The sequence below is a fragment of the Diachasma alloeum genome, unplaced genomic scaffold (genome assembly GCF_001412515.2).
Source record: "Diachasma alloeum isolate Michigan unplaced genomic scaffold, Dall2.0 Dall_scaffold_00513, whole genome shotgun sequence".
Lineage (NCBI taxonomy): Eukaryota > Metazoa > Arthropoda > Insecta > Hymenoptera > Braconidae > Diachasma > Diachasma alloeum.
Genome location: NW_021680645.1, coordinates 5,936 through 26,062, shown reverse-complemented (window position 1 = coordinate 26,062; position 20,127 = coordinate 5,936). Strand labels below are relative to the sequence as shown.

The following is a 20,127-nucleotide window of genomic DNA, read 5'->3' as shown; positions in this document are numbered from 1 at the left end:
TTTAAAATGGTAGATCTGAACGAGATCAAGCTTTTTCTGGGAATTAGAATTACAAGGTCTGATGATAAAATAACTCTTGATCAGAGTAGTTATATTGAAGCAATATTAACTAAATTTAATATGCATGATTGTAATCAAGTGAATACTCCTATGGAGAGTAATGTTGATTATGAAGGTTTGAATTCTGAAGAGAATTGTAATGCACCTTGTCGAAGTGTCAAAACATCGTGGATGTACTTGATGGTTTGTACTCGACCAGATTTGAGTATTGTTGTTAATATATTGAGTCGATACATGAATAATAATAATGAGGTTCTTTGGAAATGCCTCAAGAGAGTTTTGCGTTATTTAAAAGGGTCAAAAGATTTGCAATTGGTCTATGAAAGAAGTAATTACAATGACATTTTGACAGGGTATGTTGATTCCAATTGGGGAGGAAATGATAGTTCGGATAGAAAGAGTACCACAGGATACTTATTCAAACTATTCGAACAATGTACAATATGCTGGAATACAAGAAGGCAAACCTCTGTTGCAGCTTCATCCACTGAAGCAGAGTATATGGCTTTATTCGAAGCAGTGAGGGAAGCATTATGGCTCAAATCACTTGCAATTAGTATAAATATTGAAATTAATCAACCAATTATAATTTATGAAGATAATACCGGATGTATTAGTATTGCCAGTAATCCGTCAAGCCACAAGAGATCCAAGCATATTGACATAAAATATCATTTCTCTCGAGAACAAGTTGCAAAGAATGTAATCAAATTGGTTTATATTCCAACAGGGAAGCAATTAGCAGATGGATTAACGAAGTCACTCCCATCGGCAGGGTTCTTGGAATTCAGGAAGAATTTATGTTTAAAGTGACATAGTTTAAAACAATGTATTTAGATGATAAGTTGATATATATGACTTGTATAGGGCGATCAGGTTTTTCCCTGGGTTTTTCACCTGATCAGTTTGTAGCGCTATACACAGTATTCCCAGAAGGCATAAAGAAGGTGTATCTCAATCCAGTAATATTTTTTTTAGATGTACACATTTTATATGATAAAACTAGTTAAGGTTAATAGATTAATTTTTGAGGGGGCGTGTTGGAATTCATGCCTGAATACAAAAATTAATTTCTTAGTTTAGTTAAACATTTTCTCTTTTCCACCCAAACACTCAGGGTGACATTTATGGCTTTTCTTAGAAAATAGAGACGTGAAGAAAAACAGTCCTCATGGTGAGTCACAAAGGAGAGGCTGAAGAAAATTGAAACAAGGGCCTTTTGTCAAATGGGTCCAGAGAGTGAAAACTCTCATGACTTTTAGTTAGTCGTCCTAGAGACTTCGTTGGAGAAAGATATACCTTCTGCGTGCGATCATTAAAGAGTTTTACTTTGAAGAATAAAACTAATGTGTTTTTATTGAGTATTCCTACACATAATCCAAAAGTTTACAAAAGAGATTATACGAACGTGCTGACGATTACCTGCTCACGCTAGTTCGAATTTCGGCCGCAAGGCGGCCAAGGCATTGGCCACGCCCCCCTCAGAGTTCCCAATAGAGAAGTCGATAGAGAGATCGATCTTATATAAAGCCTCGACTGTACTCTGTTCCGAATTTTATCAGATTCTTACCCGGCAGTCTACTCAAGCAATTATGATCAGTATTGAATCTAAAACTGATTCAGACCCCGGCAAATTGAGCGAAATCTCCACTCGGGTGGTATGTGGCTCAATAACGAATATCATCATAATGCTGTAGCAAAAATCAATCTGCAAACAATACGTTTTACTCAAAAATGAAAGAATTTCCATAGTATTCTGAAAGAAAAGATTTAACGATTTTTCATTCAATTCTTATACTGAAAAAACTTTTGAAAAATCGTAGTATTTGCAGTGGAATTTGTTGCACTAAAAACTGAAACAATTTTCATAGACTTTTGAAAAGAAAAATTTGAACATTTTTAATTCAATTTTTCTCCCAATAAATGCGGGAAAAATCGCGATATCTTCAATGAAGGTCTGCAGAAACACCAAATTTCCGAGTAGAATCTTCTTCATCTTCAATGACGATGTAAGGTTCACTTGATTTGATACTTCAAACGATTTAAACTTCTCCCATTCCGTGGGGTGCTGCGGAACCGATTTTTCCCCCTACTGTATTGTAGGTTGGACTACGAGGACAACTGATGGTAACGGAAAACTTTTGGCGTACCCCCGCTCAATGATGCAGAGTCCCAATGTACCCTGGTGTGATACTGTCTAGAAAACGATAATGGCCCGCTCAACAGATGCCTACTGTTATAAGATAATCAATTTATAACATAGTTTGAGATAGTGTACAGGCGTACTGGCGAGACTCTAGTCTTTGAGTTTCATATAACATAATGGTGGGGGAATAGGAAACCGAAGGCTACAATCTCTCCAGTACGACTCAGTGTTGCCAGATACACCATAATTATGGTATCGCTACCATAATTCTACCTCTGATACCATATACCATAGAAAAAAGTGATGGTATCACAATTATACCATAATTTTGAGATCCAGCTGAATTATATATTTTTTGTCAATTTTTTTTTCATGAGGGCTATAAGGGTCACAGGGTACAGCAAGATTACAAGCGTCAACAGGGTCAAAATCCTTTATTTTATTATTTGATTATAAGTCTACTTGGTGTTACAAGAAGGGGTAACGGCGATGATCTTTGGCCCTGCGGACCCTTGGGACCCATTTGAATATTTAGAGATTAATCATCATTATTACTGAGCGTACAGAAGGATTAGTTGAAAAGTAACAGCTGAGTGAGAAGTCTGATGATGCACTTAGAGAAAAAAGTACTTCTGAAGAAAAATTATATTTTCCGTGTGAGAAAATTTGGTGGAGTGGAACAGATTTATTTCATCGAAATTCACCAACTTGATGTAAGAAAATTTGAGATCCTTCAGAAAAATTAAATTTTTTTCAGGACTATTAGAAATATCTCTACAAGAATTCAAGTTGTCGGCAGGAAAACATACAATTTGTTGTACCATAATCCTTTGAAATGAGTAAACTTCATAAGAATTCACCGAAGAAGGAATATATTCACGAGGACGAAACATTATTCTCCCCGAAAAACATGGTTCTCCTAGAAATTATTTAGCTTTGCCGATACCAGTTTTCGGGAAAACAAACCAAATGTTCTCTTGAAAAAATGAAAATGAAAATGAAATTTTTTGTTTTCATGATCTGATTTCACTGAGAGGAAATGAGAAAAATGCAGGGAGAGATGATCAGCAAGCAAATAAAAGAAAACGATTTTTCATTTTTCTGAAAAATTTCAAAACTGATTTTTTTTTTAATGGCGAAAAAATATCAATCTGTTCCCTTTCTATGATCTAATTTCAATGGAAAAAAGTGAAAAAAAGAACAGAGATACGTGATCAGCAAGAAAATAAAAATTTCGATTTTTCAATGTCTCCGGAAATTTTTAAAATTGATATATTTTTTCAAATAATGAAAGAATACCCATCAATTCAATTTCTACCCTCACATTTTGATTGAATGCATTAAAAAAATAGCAAAGAATAAAAATCGGACGAAAAATTTTATCGGATTAATATAATGTAATTTTATTCCGCAATATAGTTGCGCAATATTTATTACCGCAATATTACGGTTTGGTAATATTTAGAGCGATAATCCTAGGGCTGCGTACGAGATTTCATTTTGAAGAGATCGTCTCGCTTTAAAAAACGTGGAAATTTTTGGGACTGTCTACCGTCTCCTCTGATCAAGACTTGGAGATAATGTGTCTCGTCACAGTCTTCACTTCTTCTGGTTTTTTATGTTTGATCTCGGTTTCAGTCTCGGTTTCGGTCTCGTGCACGTTAAAAATAGGAAAAAGGAGGGAACGAGAGGAGACAAAATTTCTTGGAGTCGTGAAAAGTGGAGACAATCCTATGCCTGTCAAGAATGAGACAATCCCGAAAATTTCCATCTTGTTTTAGAGCGAGACAATCCCTCCAATGTGAAGTCTCGTTTGCATCTCGTGCGCACCCCTAGATAATCCGCAATTCCTACCTTATATTCTCCTCTCGTAACCCTGTCAATAGTAGGCACTGGAGGATGAAGTCTCAGACCCTCCGCAAAACATTGATCCAAGTACTTCATATCATTTATGGCCTCATAGCCCCAACCATGCTCAGCAATAGCTCTCAAAATATCTTCTCTAGCTCGGTCCTGACACTGCTTATTTTTCGCCAGTTCCATCAGTGTAAATGATGTAGTAGTTGAGCTGGACTCCAAACCCGCAAAAAAAACACCCAATTGGTGTATAAGATTGTCTCTTTCGAATTCTAAAGACAAAAAAATATTTTCGTCACTTCGTTTGTGAAGGCTCGCTACACGCACACTTTGCGTGCTAAAAAGCCGCTCTTGAATATCGTGACAAAAAATATGCTTCGTCTCAGCGGCGAAAAATACTCTACTGCAATTAATTTCCCCTCTTGGGAGATCAAATCTATTTATGAAAACATAGCTCAACTGTAAACCGGGTTCTGTTCTCCATTTTTGAGTTTCACTAGGGAATCAATGAAGTCTCCTCTTTTCGAGCCAATCCTCTCGCGCTCTTCGATAGCAGTCCAGAATAGTTTTCTGATGAAGTTGAAATTCGTAAGGATGTAGGAATCAATTTTTTCCACCAAGTTTGGTACGAAGAATAAGAGAACTAGGGCTACTTTTCGTTTGAACCCATGGAACATGTTGGATACTAAAACAGAATGCCATAAGACGATGAGGAATTGAACAAAGTTTGAAGTAAATTAATGGAGATTAAATCACTTGGATGTTTACGGAGAAAAATTCACTAGAAAAATTTACGTGCTAGCACCGGAAAAGTAGTAAAATTTTTAGCCTTCGTAAATGTTGTGCTGTATCAGAAAAATTGTTTGTCTGACACCAGAGAATTCATCTGCGCATAGAATAAAAATTAGTTCTGCCAAAATGGTATATTCCATCCCTTGTGCGGAAAGCGAAATTTCTCACCCACTTTCACCACATCGTGATGAAAAATAGGATACGTTAGTTTTAGCAGTAATTTAGCTTTCCACGCACGAAAAAATGCAATAGAAAAAATTCAAATTGACTAGCAAATTCAATACACTGATAGAACGGATTAGTTCCCACCAAATGTTCATTCGTTAATAGTTAACGAATTTATATTTAAGGAGGCTTGTTTGACTTGACTTTCGCCATTCAAGTGAACCACTCGTTAACTATTAACGAATATTCATTGCGTCATATTCAACTCTATCATCCGTTAATAGTTAACGAATCTCGTTTGGAATAAATGAATCATTTTATCAGTGTAGTCAATCTTATTGGATTTCTATGGAAGTTTCCGTTCGTTTTTGGCCGATTCTATTGATATTTTCTATAGAATTTCCTCGGCTTAAATTTTCCAAGTTTTTTTCATTCTTTTTTTTCTTTTTTCGTCGAGAAAATCAAACAAAACTTTGAAAATTTCAGCCGAGGAAATAATATTGAACATATCTTAATGGAATAAGTTGCGTAATAACGTGAATTATATTGAGTTTTTCTATACAACAGTTTCTAGTGAATATTTCAATGAAATCGGCCAAAAACCTATAGAAATCCAACAGAATTGTCTAACGAATTCACTAGGTTTTTCTATTAAATTTTTGCATACGTGTAGGTAAGAAAATAGACAGAAATTATGAGTGTTTACTGGACACAGATCTACACGACTTCACTGAGAGAAAAATCTGAAGTTCGATTTGCAATAAGAAAATAGTTGAGGCAGTTTTGGTGAACGATACGATTTTTTTTTGTATGCGGCACATAACATTATAGTAACTTCACAAGCGTAATTTTTGCAAATTAAAATGCAGTTAAACTAACCAAAGTCCAAAATTAACCACGACAAATCTATCGTGAGTAGAAATATAAAATATTAGCAATGACTACATTCCATTGTAATAATCATTTCTTCGGCCATATTTACCGTAACCCATGAGAAATTGTTGAGGACTTTTTGACTATAGATCGATGGTGATGGAATATAGTCAGAAGAATCATATTTTTCTCTCAGCGTTGATAATATTTTCTTGATAAAACCACTGTCTCATCTAATTCTCCGCAGAACTAATGTATTTACCCGAAAAACAATATAAATGTCATACGAGAACAGTTAGTACTGCGAAAATGAACATGAAAGTTTCAGGGGAAACTATTCTTATTGTTTACCAGAAAAATTCATTCAACGCGACAAATTTTTTGGTACGACACAATAATTTTTCTACTGTTGCACTACAATTTTCCCACTGCTGCACAATAATTCTTCGAAGGGTATGACTTGCACCACCTTTTCAGTGCTGGCACATGAATTTGTCTAAGAAATTTTTCTTCGTCTGTTCACACAACAAAACCTAAACGTAAATTACATTTAAGAAGTCTTTTACGCTTGAAGCTGAAGCGTAAATTACGCTCAAAATCGCCGTAAATTACGATTACATAAACGTATTTTACGACTACAAAATCGTAAATTACGCTTACACGGAGAGAAATATTCAGTAAAAATTACGAAACTCACAATTCGTTTACCGATTACGGAATCGACTCAGAAAATTTCAGTCCCGGTATCGTAATTTTTCACAGGAGATTCTGATAAAAATTACGGAACGCTCCGTGAAAAATTCCGTGACAATTACGTAAAATTTCCTACAACCACATTTCGCTCCAGAATTATGGAAAAGATATGTAATTTTTATTGAATATTTCTCTCCGTGTAAAGTCGTCGAAAATTAATTTTACATATACGTAATTCGCGACGATTATGAACATTATTTTCGATTACGAAATCGAAAATTACGATGATTTTTTCGTATTGTTGATAAACGTAATTGACGTTTTGATAAACGTAAAAGACGCTTTGCTTAGGCATAATTTACGTTTTTCTAAACGTAAATTATGTTTTAATGAACGTAAAATACACTTATTTGTTTAGGCGTAATTTACGTTTTTATTTTGACCGCAGCCAGAAAAAAAGCTAGACAGAAAAAAGCTAGATGACATCGTATTGACCTTAAATGTAAATTACGTTTATCAAAACGTAATTTACGTTTGGGTTTTTCTGTGTGTTACTTCGCAGAAGTTACTCACCGAATTTCGAAAACTCCGTATCAGGATAACTGAAGGTATCTGTCTCCATACCAAGGGCAATACTCGCAATTATATCAGTCGTAAATTTATAATTGAGTTCCTGTACATCGATAATTCGAGTCCCAGATTGCTGAATCTTCTGATCCTTCAGGTAATTCGTCATATTTTCCCCGACTTCAGCCATGAGTGGAAACATTTGTTTTATTTTTCCTATGGTGAAAACAGGTGTTATTTTACGTCGAAGGACTTTCCACGTTGGACTTTTCACCCCAAACAGATTCTTCATGCCCAGGCTATCTTTCTGCCCATTTCCAGCGAAATGCCGATCCGGAAATTTATCAAAATCCTTGATGAGCACCTGTTTTATGATCTCAGGTTCCCGGAGGAGTAGACAGGGCTTGTGCAATATGTAGAATCCGACGAAGGGTGAGTCTTTCTTGGCAGCGCGATGCAACTTTCCCAAGTGCAATCCTGGAGCTGTCCGAAACAAGACACCATTCTTAAAATGTCCAAAAAATAAGTCCGTATTCGGTAACTGCTCCACACCCCGACGCTTCCAATAATTCAATTTATAATTTGCGTAAATGAAAAATAAGAAGAACAACGGGAAAACACTGATTAACGCCACGCTAATTGTATTAATCATATTGGAACCGCTGATACTATTCATGATTCTTGGTAGGAGATTCGGTTAAATACTGTCATTCTGGAGGCTTCAGAGTGGGGAGAGTCCACGGATGGAATCTACACTGATAGAATGATTCATTTATTCCAAACGACATTCGTTAACTATTAACGAATGAACATTTGGTGAAATTAAATAGACCCTAGCTTTCAACCAAATCCAGTTGTCGACAATAACTAATCCTGTCTATCAGTGTACAGTTATGGAAATCGCTCTCGACCAACAGGCGAGATTAATCATTATTTCAGATTTAAAGAAATTTTTTTCCAATTTTGTTTGGAAATCCGATATAGCTCTTGTATTTCCGAGAAAACCTGTGAATTTTCTTGGATTTTTCAGAAGGATCTAAAATTTTGCATCAAGATCTAGAAGTTTCTATGTTGCATACCGCAATATGCAATAACGCGCAACACTTTTTTAATTGTTGCTTTCGAATGGAAGCTTTGTAATCGGGCATTTTTACGATCTTCTAATTTTGCTTGGAAATAATGTACAGGGTGTCCCATAGTATGTGACAAAAGTAAATTGCGAATAACTTGAATACGGTTAAGTGTAAATAATTGTTGTTTTTTTTATTGTACACAGAACATTCGGTAACTTATGATACAATCCCTTCCAAGTATCCGCCATCACTTGTACTACAGAACTCTATCCTACGCTCGAAGCTGGTATAGATGCGCTGTATTATGTTTTCATCAATAGCTCGGACAGCATCCGTAATTGCATCTTGCAACTCTTCCACAGTCGTCGGATGCTTTTCATAACACTTGTCCTTGAGAAAACCCCACAGGCAAAAATCACAGGGATTTAATTCAGGACTGTAAGGCGGCCATTTCATGCCCCCCTGGGCATACTTAGGGTAACCTAAACCTAACACACGAGTGACGTAAACGGAAAAAAGTGTTTCAAATACTCCAGTAGTCCTGTGTGGGGCGGCACCATCTTGCATGAAGTAGAAATTCTTGACTAATTGATTTTTTCGTGCCCAAGGAAAGAAGTTCTTTTTCAAGAACTCACTTTTTCGTTATTCGATACTCCCATACGTATTTTGCTCCCGAAAAATGGTCGTTTCATGCGAAACAAAAAATACTACACGGACGAAAAAATTTAATAGAAAAACCTATCGAATTCGTTAGAAAATTCTATTGAATTTTTATTGAACTGTTCTATTAGTGTTTTGCCGATTCTATTGAAATGTGCAATAGAAAATATTCAGTAGAAAAAGTAAATAGAATTTAATTTTTCTAGATAACTTATCCTATTGAGATATTTTCTATAGAAATGTCTCGGCTCAAATTTTCCAAGTTTTTTCGTTTAATTTTCTTGATGAGAAGAAAAGAAAAATAGAATGAAAAACACTTGGAAAATTAGAGTCGAGCAAATTCTATAGAAAATATATGAAAAGAATAAGTTATATGGAAAAATCGAATTCTGTTGACTTTTTCTATTGAATGTTTTCTATTGAACATGTCAATAGAATCAGCCAAAAATTAATAGAAAGTTTAATAGAAATTCAATAGAATTTTCTAACGAATTCGGTAGGTTTTTCTGTTGAATTTTTTCGTGCGTGTAGTTTTTCGTTTCGATTGTTCAATAATCGCTGACGAGAAATGAATCCTTACATGAAATAATAATAACGATATGATAGCAATCTTGTAACTTAGGGACGAAATAGTTCGTTATTATCGAGGGCAGAGCATTTATTCATGTTTGACTTTCAAATTTGCATTAAACAATTTCTTTTTTGGAAATTTTCAACATGCGATTTGTTGGCCCAAACCAGACTTGTTTAGGACTTGTTTATTTCTCTCTCAGTGTGGTCTGATACGTAAATCTCTCACGCTGTAATCTCACCTCGAACCAATCACACTGACAAAAATAAAGGTTTTGAAGAAATACGTCTTTACTTATATCAAGAAACTTCTGGCTTGAAAATTTTCGAGGGTAAAATATCTTGCACCAAGAAAATAAAAACTTTCGCCAAGTAATTTTGTACTTGTCCCAAAGACGAGGACAATTTTTGATGATAAGAAAGCGATGTCTCAAACCAAGTAAAATTGAATTAATTCATTTAATGGTTCTTTAGCCTCAATTCTAAAATATTTTAATGCGAAAACCACTTGAATTGATTTGAGAACTCGTTTTCTTCATATGAGCAAATTGTCCTCATCTGTCGGACAAGTATAGAATTTCTTGGCGTAAAATTTTTGTTTCTTAGTGTGAGATATTGTGCACTTGGTAACTTTCAAGCAATGAATTTCTTCATCCACTGATAGAATGATTCATTTATTCCAAACGAGATTCGTTAACTATTAACGAATGGTAGAGTTGAATATGACCAAATGAATATTCGTTAATAGTTAACGAATTGTTCACTTGAATGGCGAAAGTCAAGTCAAACAAGGCTCCTCAAATATACATTCGTTAACAATAACTAATCCGTTCTATCAGTGTAGAAGTAAAGAAATACTTCTCAAAAAACACTTGTGCTCTCAGTGCACTGTCAAAATACAGAAAAAGCCTATGATGAAGAGAATAAAATGAATATTGACAAATAGAGTGAACAATAATATTTATTACATCTCACGGAGAATTGTTAATTGTGTGATTGTTGTTCCAGATTCCATAGAATAAAAGTTTTGCATTTTTCGACACAGTGACAAAGCATATTTTTGTCACGAGGTTCGTGAGCGGATTTCTAGCACGCGCAGCATGCGTGGAACGAAACATCACGAACTGAGTGACAACAAATATTTTTTAGTATTATCTCAATTAGATCATAGTAAAATCTATTTTTTTCGGTTTATCACATCACTAGAAATTAATTATTATTAAGTGATTTTAATCGTTCTTCGTGTAGATCGAATGTCAATGATTATTCAAGCGATACCCAAACGATCTGATTACCTACTTTGATTTATCTTCGTTATTTGTTAACTTCCTAATCTGAATCATGTAATCTTGATAATGACCATAAAAATATCATATCTCTACATCTGCCTAGCGGAGGTCTTTTTGGCGTTTTTTTTTTGGCGCGACACGCCCAAATGATGTTAAAAGATACCCAAATTTAGTATTTTCTCGGTGCGTCAAAAAGTGCGGCTCCAAAAAGTCACGTACCGCTGCCTAGGCCTTACACGTATGAAAAAATTGTATAGAAATTGGCAGTGTCTATTCGCGTGCTCCACGGTAGATTCTCACTCACATCTTGTCTGACATCTCTGTTGGGAACTCTGCTTTTCAACTCTAAAAATTGAGTTGAAAAGCACATTTGTGACAACATTGTCCAGTGGGGTCTAGGAGTCTCCCCCGATTGGGAAATCACCCTTAAAATCATTTGCACTATATTTTGGCACCCACTCCTGCACTCGGACCCCATTAGACAAATATGAATATTGTTGAGAAAACGTTCACATGAAATGTAAAAAAATATTTATTTCATCATTTATTTGCGTCTAGTGAACTATTTGTCAACTATTTATTTCATTTTTTATTTGCGTTAATCTAGACTGATATTCGTATTCAACGAATTAATATTTTGAGAAAATTAATTACTAGTCAACTATCTGCACATCACTTATCAGTTGATTGGATGTGTCTAGTTTATTGTCTAGATTTATTTTGAGAAGTGCAAGTTGAGGGCCCACGATCTCCCATATATCCACGGTAGAAATTACCTTGAATCCACGTGAAAACGTCCCGTATACCCACGTACGAAATGCCAGTGTTGGAGAAACGGGCCAAGCCTGGCACAAGCCTGGGCTTGCCAAGCCTGGGCGCCCAGGCTTGGCAAGCCCAGGCTTGTGCCAGGCTTGGCCCGTTTCTACAACACTGGCATTTCGTACGTGGGGTAGGAGATGTTGCTGTATATCAAAAGCTACTCAACCGCCAGAAAAGTTTTTTTCGGCTTTAGAGGAAATCCACTATTTCGGCCTGCACTGTTAGGAATTTCTTGAAATTTCAATCACAGCGTCATCGGAATTTTCAATGTTGTGAGGTTAAATTCAATTTCAAATGAAAGCGCTAACTAAATTTCTTATTTATCTTGAAAATTCAACAAAATTGGGTTTTTCATGTTAAACAATCATTCATTTTTCAATGAAAGCTTGAATTTCCTAATTCATTGTGAAAATCGAAAATCAGATACAATTCAAGTTTCAATAGATTGAGAATTCAAAAAAGTTATTGCCTGAATTTCCAAAATTTTCAAGGTTTTTCAGGGGCATTTCCTACAACCACATTTACCGAAATTTGAACAACGACAAAGTTACATGAGATTTCTGTATATTTCTTCATTGACGAATCAGTTAATTTATTGAATATTTAAGTAATTCTCGATTTTCAGGTCCACACGCCCCTGAAATACCTTGAAAATTTTGGAAATCCAAGCAATAACTTTTTTGAATTCTCAATCTGTTGAAAAGGTAAATGTCCAGTTTAAAAATTTCAAGCTTTTTCACTTGAAATTTCAAGAGTAATTTTCTAACAGTGTAATGACTGAAATGTATAGAACGTTTGATTTCAGCGCGTGGCGATAATCGGCGTTGTTCAAGGGCTTATCATCACCAGAGATACTTCTATGTAAAAATTATGTATGTAACTATGTACCTCTATGTAAAAATTCCGATCCGCTCAGAATAATTAAATGGAAACTATCATTGATAGAGATTTCACCATAATCGATAAAGTCGAGATAAGAGGAAAGAATGCGACGAATGAGACGATAAACGGCATTCTTGACATGGCAATAATGGGAATATTACGCGCCGTAAACNCACGGTCAAAGTTGCCGTGGAGCGTGTGAATAGACACTGCCTATACAATTTCTATAGGATTTTCGTATATGATATTCGGATATTTCTATACAGATGGAGAGAAATGTTCAGTAAAAATTACGGAACTCACATTTCGCTCATCGATTACGGATTCGACTCAGAAAATTTGAGTAACGGTATCGTAATTTTTCACAGGAGATTCAGGAAACAATTACGGAACGCTCTGGAAAAATTCCGTGACAGTTCCGTAAAATTTCCTACAACCACATTTCGCTACGGAATTATGGAAAAAATACGTAATTTTTATTGAATATTTCTCTCCGTGCGGATATTTTTTATACAAATTAATTCTATACGATTTCTACAGGTTTGATCGTATACGATCCATTGCCACATGTATTAGAAACATTTCGTATGGAGTTGCGACAGTTCTCTATGTTTTTCTCTAGAGCGTTTAGACATCTTTCGTATGAAAACAAAAAATTTATGTAACAATTTATGTATAGAAAATATTCGTATAACAATATCCGAATATCATATACCCAAATCCTATAGAATTTCTATACGCAATCCATATATAAAATTTCTATACGATTTTTTCATACGTCTACAATCATTCTATTTTCCGGGAGATGTATGTAAGCATATATGTATGTATGTTAGTGAACCCAAATTTTGTTCAATCCAGTTGGTGAAATTCGACAACTAGTTGGTGAACTTCACCAAAATAATTTTCTCCGTGTCCCACGTACGAAAAAACGAATGGGCCGAGCTTGGCCCAAGCCCGGTGGCCGGCCTGCCGAACTTCGGGACCCGTTCCTCAACCGGGACCGCGCCGGATTTGGTTGAAACCTGGAATGATAACATCGGGCCAGGTCTGGGCGCCCATCCCGGCCCAGCGTTGGTTGCCAGTCGTTGGCCAGGCTCAATTAAACATTACTTAATTACATGAATATGACAATATGGGTGATTGAAATACAAGTAATTTAATATTACTCCTCAACATTCGTAATAGGTTCAACGAGGAAAAAAAATCAANATGACTGAAATGTATAGAACGTTTGATTTCAGCGCGTGGCGATAATCGGCGTTGTTCAAGGGCTTATCATCACCAGAGATACTTCTATGTAAAAATTATGTATGTAACTATGTACCTCTATGTAAAAATTCCGATCCGCTCAGAATAATTAAATGGAAACTATCATTGATAGAGATTTCACCATAATCGATAAAGTCGAGATAAGAGGAAAGAATGCGACGAATGAGACGATAAACGGCATTCTTGACATGGCAATAATGGGAATATTACGCGCCGTAAACAACTAGACTACAATGTCACGGTCAAATCGCAACATTCCGATTAATATGCAATCTCCGGTTTTGGAACCCAACAAGTTACAAGTTGCTGCGATGGGGCTAGTTAATTTTTGTCATTCCGGCCGTGAAGCAGCGCTTCACCGTCATGACAAAAAATACTGTTCGTCATATGGCCAAAAAAAACTTCTAGCTCATATGATTGCAAACTCATATTCGCCAGAAAAGTTTTTTTCGGCCTAGTGACAAAATATACTATTCAAGACCTCGATGGCAACTCGACGGACAAATCGCCGGCCAATTTTTATATGACGATAAACAATTTTCTTCTATCGTCATCTATTACAGGAATTCGAAATCACGTTACGTTTTGAAATCTGTCAGGTCACAATAATATGACGGTCATGTGACGTCACGTTTTTTCATGTCATAATTTGGGGCAGACTGTCGACTCGCATATGACAATCAACTAGTTAGATGTAATGTGACCGTCATAAATTTTTCTGTTACAAAATCTTGTCACAAATTTCCAAATTGTACCGGTTTTTCGGTGCAAGGGTTTACTTGCCAACGCGCCCATCGCCTACCCACGTACGAAAAAACGAATGGGCCGAGCTTGGCCCAAGCCCGGTGGCCGGCCTGCCGAACTTCGGGACCCGTTCCTCAACCGGGACCGCGCCGGACTTGGTTGAAACCTGGAATGATAACATCGGGCCAGGTCTGGGCGCCCATCTCGGCCCAGGGTTGGTTGCCAGTCGTTGGCCAGGCTCAATTAAACATCACTTAATTACATGAATATGATAATATGGGTGATTGAAATACAAGTAATTTAATATTACTCCTCAGCATTCGTAATAGGTTCAACGAGGAAAAAAAATCAATACCGGCATGCGACTGGTGCCGCACTGGCTGCCAAACTGTTCATGGCAATTATCAATAATAACAAAAACAAAATAATTAACATTTTTTAGGATGATTTTTAGTATTGATTGTGCCCTACCTACCAAACCCTAACGCAATCATCGCTGAAAAACCGATTTTGTTAACTTAAAATATTACCCCCTAACGTGGGCTCGAACCCACGACCTCACGACTACTAATCCGACGCCCTAACCACTAGTCTACCGCGCAATTCGTAAAACCTCTACTTCAAATCTTCCATATTAATTCCATCTCGGTTTTTTTCGACTTGAATGTTTTATTATTCAGTTGATAGAAATATTAAGTGATTCAACTACAGTTTAATCGGTAAATTAATTCAATAATGAATAATAATAATTATTATTATTAATTACAATAATAATTGTAACAATTAGGATTACTGTTGAATGACGATTCTTCTTCTTTTCGTAATAATTAGCGAGTAACATGTGACTTCAACACCTACAATGTCACCATTTTTTTACGATTACACCCTTAATATTTTACCCTCAAGTTTCCACCCTTACCATTCAACCCTCAGAATGTCAGCCTTATGATTTTTTCGCCCCTTTCCATTATTGCGATTTGACCCTTACAATTTTACTCTTCAGATTTTACCCTTATGATTCCACCCCTATGATTCCATTCTCATCATCTCACCCTTACGACTTAACCATTACAATTACACCAACGGCTGGACCAATGACCAAGCCCAATGACCAAGCTCCGGGCCACCGCTGGCTGAGGCTTAGTTATCGAGGTCCGGCATGCCAATGTCCGGCCAAGGCTGGGCCAGATCTGTCAACCAAGGCTCGGTTACCCGCCCTTCCCCCGAGACTCAAGCCCTGGTCCCCAGGGATGGCCGAACCTCGGTCCAAGCCTGGGCGCCCAGACTTGGCAAGCCCAGGCTTGTGCCAGGCTTGGCCCGTTTCTCCAACACTGGCATTTCCTACGTGGGGCTGAAGGCCTTCAGGCTAAGAATGTTGAATGTGGAGTGAATTTTTCAGTTGACAATTCCCAGAGAATATCCGGTTTCAAAATTGCGTGTAATTTTCAGATAAATATCGTGTCAAAAATTCTGATGAAAAATTGGTGTGAAATCATTAATTTTATTCGTTGATCTCAACTGTTCGAGCCATTCCCTGTGAGAAAAATGACGCTTAGTCAATAAACTCACCACTGATTTTTCTTTTTTCGACTGAAGTATGACTGACACGCATGTTGACGTTTTGTGATTGTCCATCCATGGAGGTAATCATGGGGAATTTTCGAATTTCGAACTAGTTGTCGCCACCTAGGGTGCCACTAATTAGATGGGATGTGACAGTCACACTGAGAAGACAAGTGTTTTTCGAGAAGTATTTCTTTACTTGTATCAAGTAATTCGTGGCTTGAAAATTACCAAGTGCACAATATCTCACACTAAGAAAAGAAAATCTTACGCTAGGAAATTCTATACTTGTCCGAAAGATGAGGACAATTTGCTCGTATCAAGAAAACAAGTTCTCAATTCAATTCAAGTGGTTTTTGCATTAAAATATTTTATAATTGAAGCTGAAAAACTATTAAATGAGTTAATTCAATTTTACTTGGTTTGAGAAATCGCTTTCTTATCATCAAGAAACTGTCCTCGTCTTTGGGACAAGTACAAAATTACTCGGCGAATGTTTTTATTTTCTTTGTGCAAGATATTTTACTTTTGAAAATTTTCAAGCCAGAAGTTTCTTGATATAAGTACAGACGTATTTCTTAAAATCCTTCATTTTTGTCAGTGCACAGGGTAAAACAGCCACGTTTGTCTCACATGACAATAAATTGTCATAGTTGGCCGTGTCACTTGACCGTCACTGACGTGTCATGTCATTTTTTCGCATCCCTGATCTATTAGAAAAAAATTGCTGCAGATATTGCCTCGATGATGAAGTCTATTCTAATCCAATATCTAATCGAAAGGTTACGATATGAGCATAAGCAGAAAGGGTGATTTTCTACTGAGAAAATCACTCGGGACACTTCTAAAATGTTGGAAAAATCCTCCAAAAATCGCTTACTTCGCATCGGTAACGATACCTAGAATTCTCAACAGATTTTCGGAGAACAGCTTGTGACAATCTCTAGGACCGTGATTAATGTTTCGTGAACTTTTTACTTCACTTTTGGCTCGATTACCTAAAAGTTTTTGCAGTGTCAAGTCTACCATTCATCAACCCACCGCATGAAGAAATATGAACTAAATTGCACAGAGATGATACAACAGCGTTTCCTCCGGAACAGTTTATGACTCTGACCATCAATTGAATCCAATATGTGCAAATATTTTTATAAGCGATAATTTATTTCAATAAAATCAACTTTGTGGAAACTGCGGATAACCACTTTTCATATAAACGCAAGCGCCTCGATTACTTGTACAACCATAAATCGACTGTCTTCCAGAAAGAAACTTTATAAGAATTTTCCGTTGTCATGAAGTTCCTTTCTTTTTTTTTCGTTATTGCGATTCTGCTAGCGGCTGCTAGTGGACAACGGTGTATGCCCGGCCGCAGACCACGGGGTGTCGGAGTAAGTTACTTTTATCATTGAGAATCTGTAGCGTGTCAATAAAAGAAAGATCCAGTCTCTGGATCTAATATGATAATAAAAGACGAAATTTCTATCTAATTTCTATGATTTCAGTGTACCGGCAATAACCAATGTTGTTCATTCTCCTGTCGTCGAGGGAGATGCACCTGTATGTAAAATTTTGTTCCGCTGAAATAATTGAATTATCGGTATATTAAGTTAACTCTTCGATTGCCTTGAATTTTTCAGAGATAGAGACGAATTCAAGCATATTCGGCCCAAATTCTCCCTGTGGAAGAGGACGCCGAACAGGATGTTGAGTAAAAATTCTTATATTTAGCTCTAGAAAATTTTGTATGTGTAAATATTGTTATAATGTACAAATGTTCCGTAACTATTCTTAACGGATAATAATGATGAATATATTGGGTTATATCATCGCCATTTTTCTGATTATTATTTCTGTCTTGCACCCTAGTCCCTCTCTGTGACTGATCTATCTCTCCCTATGACTGCGACTGTAAATTTCACGCAGCGCCGTATCCGCCTTCCAATCAAGAATGACATGAGATACTACATACACTGAGAAAAAAAATTGCTTTTGCTGATTATATTTACTAACTACAAGAAAATTTACACATGTCTTATGCAACTATTTATATACATTTACTTTTGGCAAGTAAATATACTTGGCAAAAGGATTTTTTTTTCCAGTGTACCCTGAAGGAACACTCAATAGGGGGGTCGACTTATTCACTAAGTCGAGTGCTAGTGGATCACCGGTCAATTGATCGACCATCGATCGACTAGGAATCAACCAAAAACTGACCATCGATCGTCGATCGACTAACCATCAACCAAAAATCGACCATCAATCAAAAAACCATCAAGTAGTGATCAACCAACGATCGACAAGTCATCGACCGAGTGAACAAGTCAAGCCCATGTTGAATCGCCATCAGGTAGTTATCAATCGATTTGCTAGAGTACTGCCATGGTCTCCGGCACACTGAGAAATAATAGTATATTTCGTAACGAGTGCAAAAAAGTGTTTTTTGGCGAGTGGGAGGTTTATATCACGAGCCGAAGGCGAGTGATATAATCCCACGAGCTAAAAAACATTTTTTCACGAGTTACGAACAATATTTTTCATCACAATGTGCCGGAAATTGGACTTTTAGGCACGCGGAGCGTGCCGAAAAGTTCACTTTTCGTCACAACGTGATGAAAAATATATTTTTGCCAAAAATTCATGTACTTGAGAGAAGCATTTATTTTTTCAAAATCTTATTTCTCCAATTCAGTCATTCCCAGGCGAGCTTCATTAGGTTTCAATTATGACAATCATGTTGTTCTAAAATAAACTCCTCCAATGACTATTCATTTTTCCTAAATTTCTTATTCTCTAGATGAAAGAATTTTGATTGATTTTTTACTATTGATAATTATTGAGGGAGTTCACTCAACATCATAACTAACATGCCCATCTTCTAGAGCAATATTTGTCATAATTGTCATAATTAAAATCTAATCTGCAATTATTTTCATAATTAAAATCTAATGAAGATTGCCTGGGAATCACTCGACTGGAGAAATACGATACTGAAAAAATGAATATTTCTCTCAAGTAAATGGATATTTTAACTAAAATAATTTTTCCTCTCAGTGCATAGCAGTTTATCCCTGGATAGAACTTGAACTAATTACTGTTCGCACACTGAACTATTATCATAAGAACAATGCATATACTCATGCAACACGTTGACGTAAATGCATCTTATTTTTCCCGCTTCTTTTTTACTTTAATAACAGAGCTGTATGTCAGCGATATTCTTATCTTCGCCATCCAATATGTACAAACGTTTTTATAGAAGGAGCGTCATTCCAGTAAAATAAACTTCCGGAAAGATTGAGACTGCATATAAAAGAAAGTGCCTCCCCTAATCCATTTGTATTGGGATAAATCAACCACGTCTTCCAATTCGTTTGCATCATGAAGTTTCTCTCCATTTTTGTGGTCATTGCGATGGTGCTAACGGCTGCTAGTGCACAGTGGAGCTGCCAAAGGCCGGGGACCCAAGTAAGCCGTTTATATAAGCTATAATTATTCTGATGTACTCCCTAATATACTTTCGATTCTGTGGAATTTATTTGATCTGTATAATAAAACAAAACGACTCCGGAAGTTAATGCGATGTTTTAATGCCATTTGGGTGATTCCAGTGTTCGTCCCATTGGCAGTGTTGCAGACAACGTTGTCGTAGAAACAGATGTGCCTGTACGTAATTTTTTTTGTTAGGAATAATTGATCGATTGATTTCATTCATCAAGAAACTCATTTTCACTGGAACTAATTTCCTTCAGAGTTGGAAACACATCCAGACGCGAGAAGCATCAATCTCTGCTTCGGGAGGACATACCAGACAGGATGCTGTGTTTTTCCATATCCTCAATTCGTTGGAAGACCATCTTCTGAGTAACCTCGATCCAGCCGGAATATCTAAAAATGGCATTTCTCAAGGACTCTCCCATTTGTATTGATTTTTAAGTTAGGGATGGATACCATTAAATAGTAATATTGAAATATGTTGGAGCTTCAATTATTATGATATGAAAATCCTTCGAAACACACCTGAATTTTCTCATTCTTCTTGAATAATTTGCATTCGCTAAGATGATAGGATTCACCATAATATTTTTTCATTTTTTAC

The 20,127-nt window shown here is 36.3% G+C and overlaps 1 protein-coding gene and 1 long non-coding RNA gene across 2 annotated transcripts in view; one reads left to right on the top strand and one right to left on the bottom strand.

Moving 5' to 3' along the window:
- Nucleotides 1-7,805, bottom strand: part of LOC107042705 (cytochrome P450 6k1-like) — a 12,304-nt gene extending 4,499 nt beyond the window's left edge. The window contains exons 1-3 of the mRNA XM_015263863.1: nucleotides 7,160-7,805; nucleotides 4,524-4,748; nucleotides 4,061-4,335 (exon numbers count right to left, since the gene is read on the bottom strand). Coding sequence (XP_015119349.1) covers nucleotides 4,061-4,335; nucleotides 4,524-4,748; nucleotides 7,160-7,805 — 1,146 coding nt within the window. The remainder of the gene's footprint in view (nucleotides 1-4,060; nucleotides 4,336-4,523; nucleotides 4,749-7,159) is intronic.
- An 11,586-nt stretch (nucleotides 7,806-19,391) lies between these two features.
- Nucleotides 19,392-19,921, top strand: LOC107042724. The gene is made up of 3 exons (XR_001461179.1): nucleotides 19,392-19,496; nucleotides 19,640-19,694; nucleotides 19,781-19,921. It is a non-coding gene; the product is annotated as an uncharacterized LOC107042724 (long non-coding RNA).
- Nucleotides 19,922-20,127: the final 206 nt, after the last annotated feature.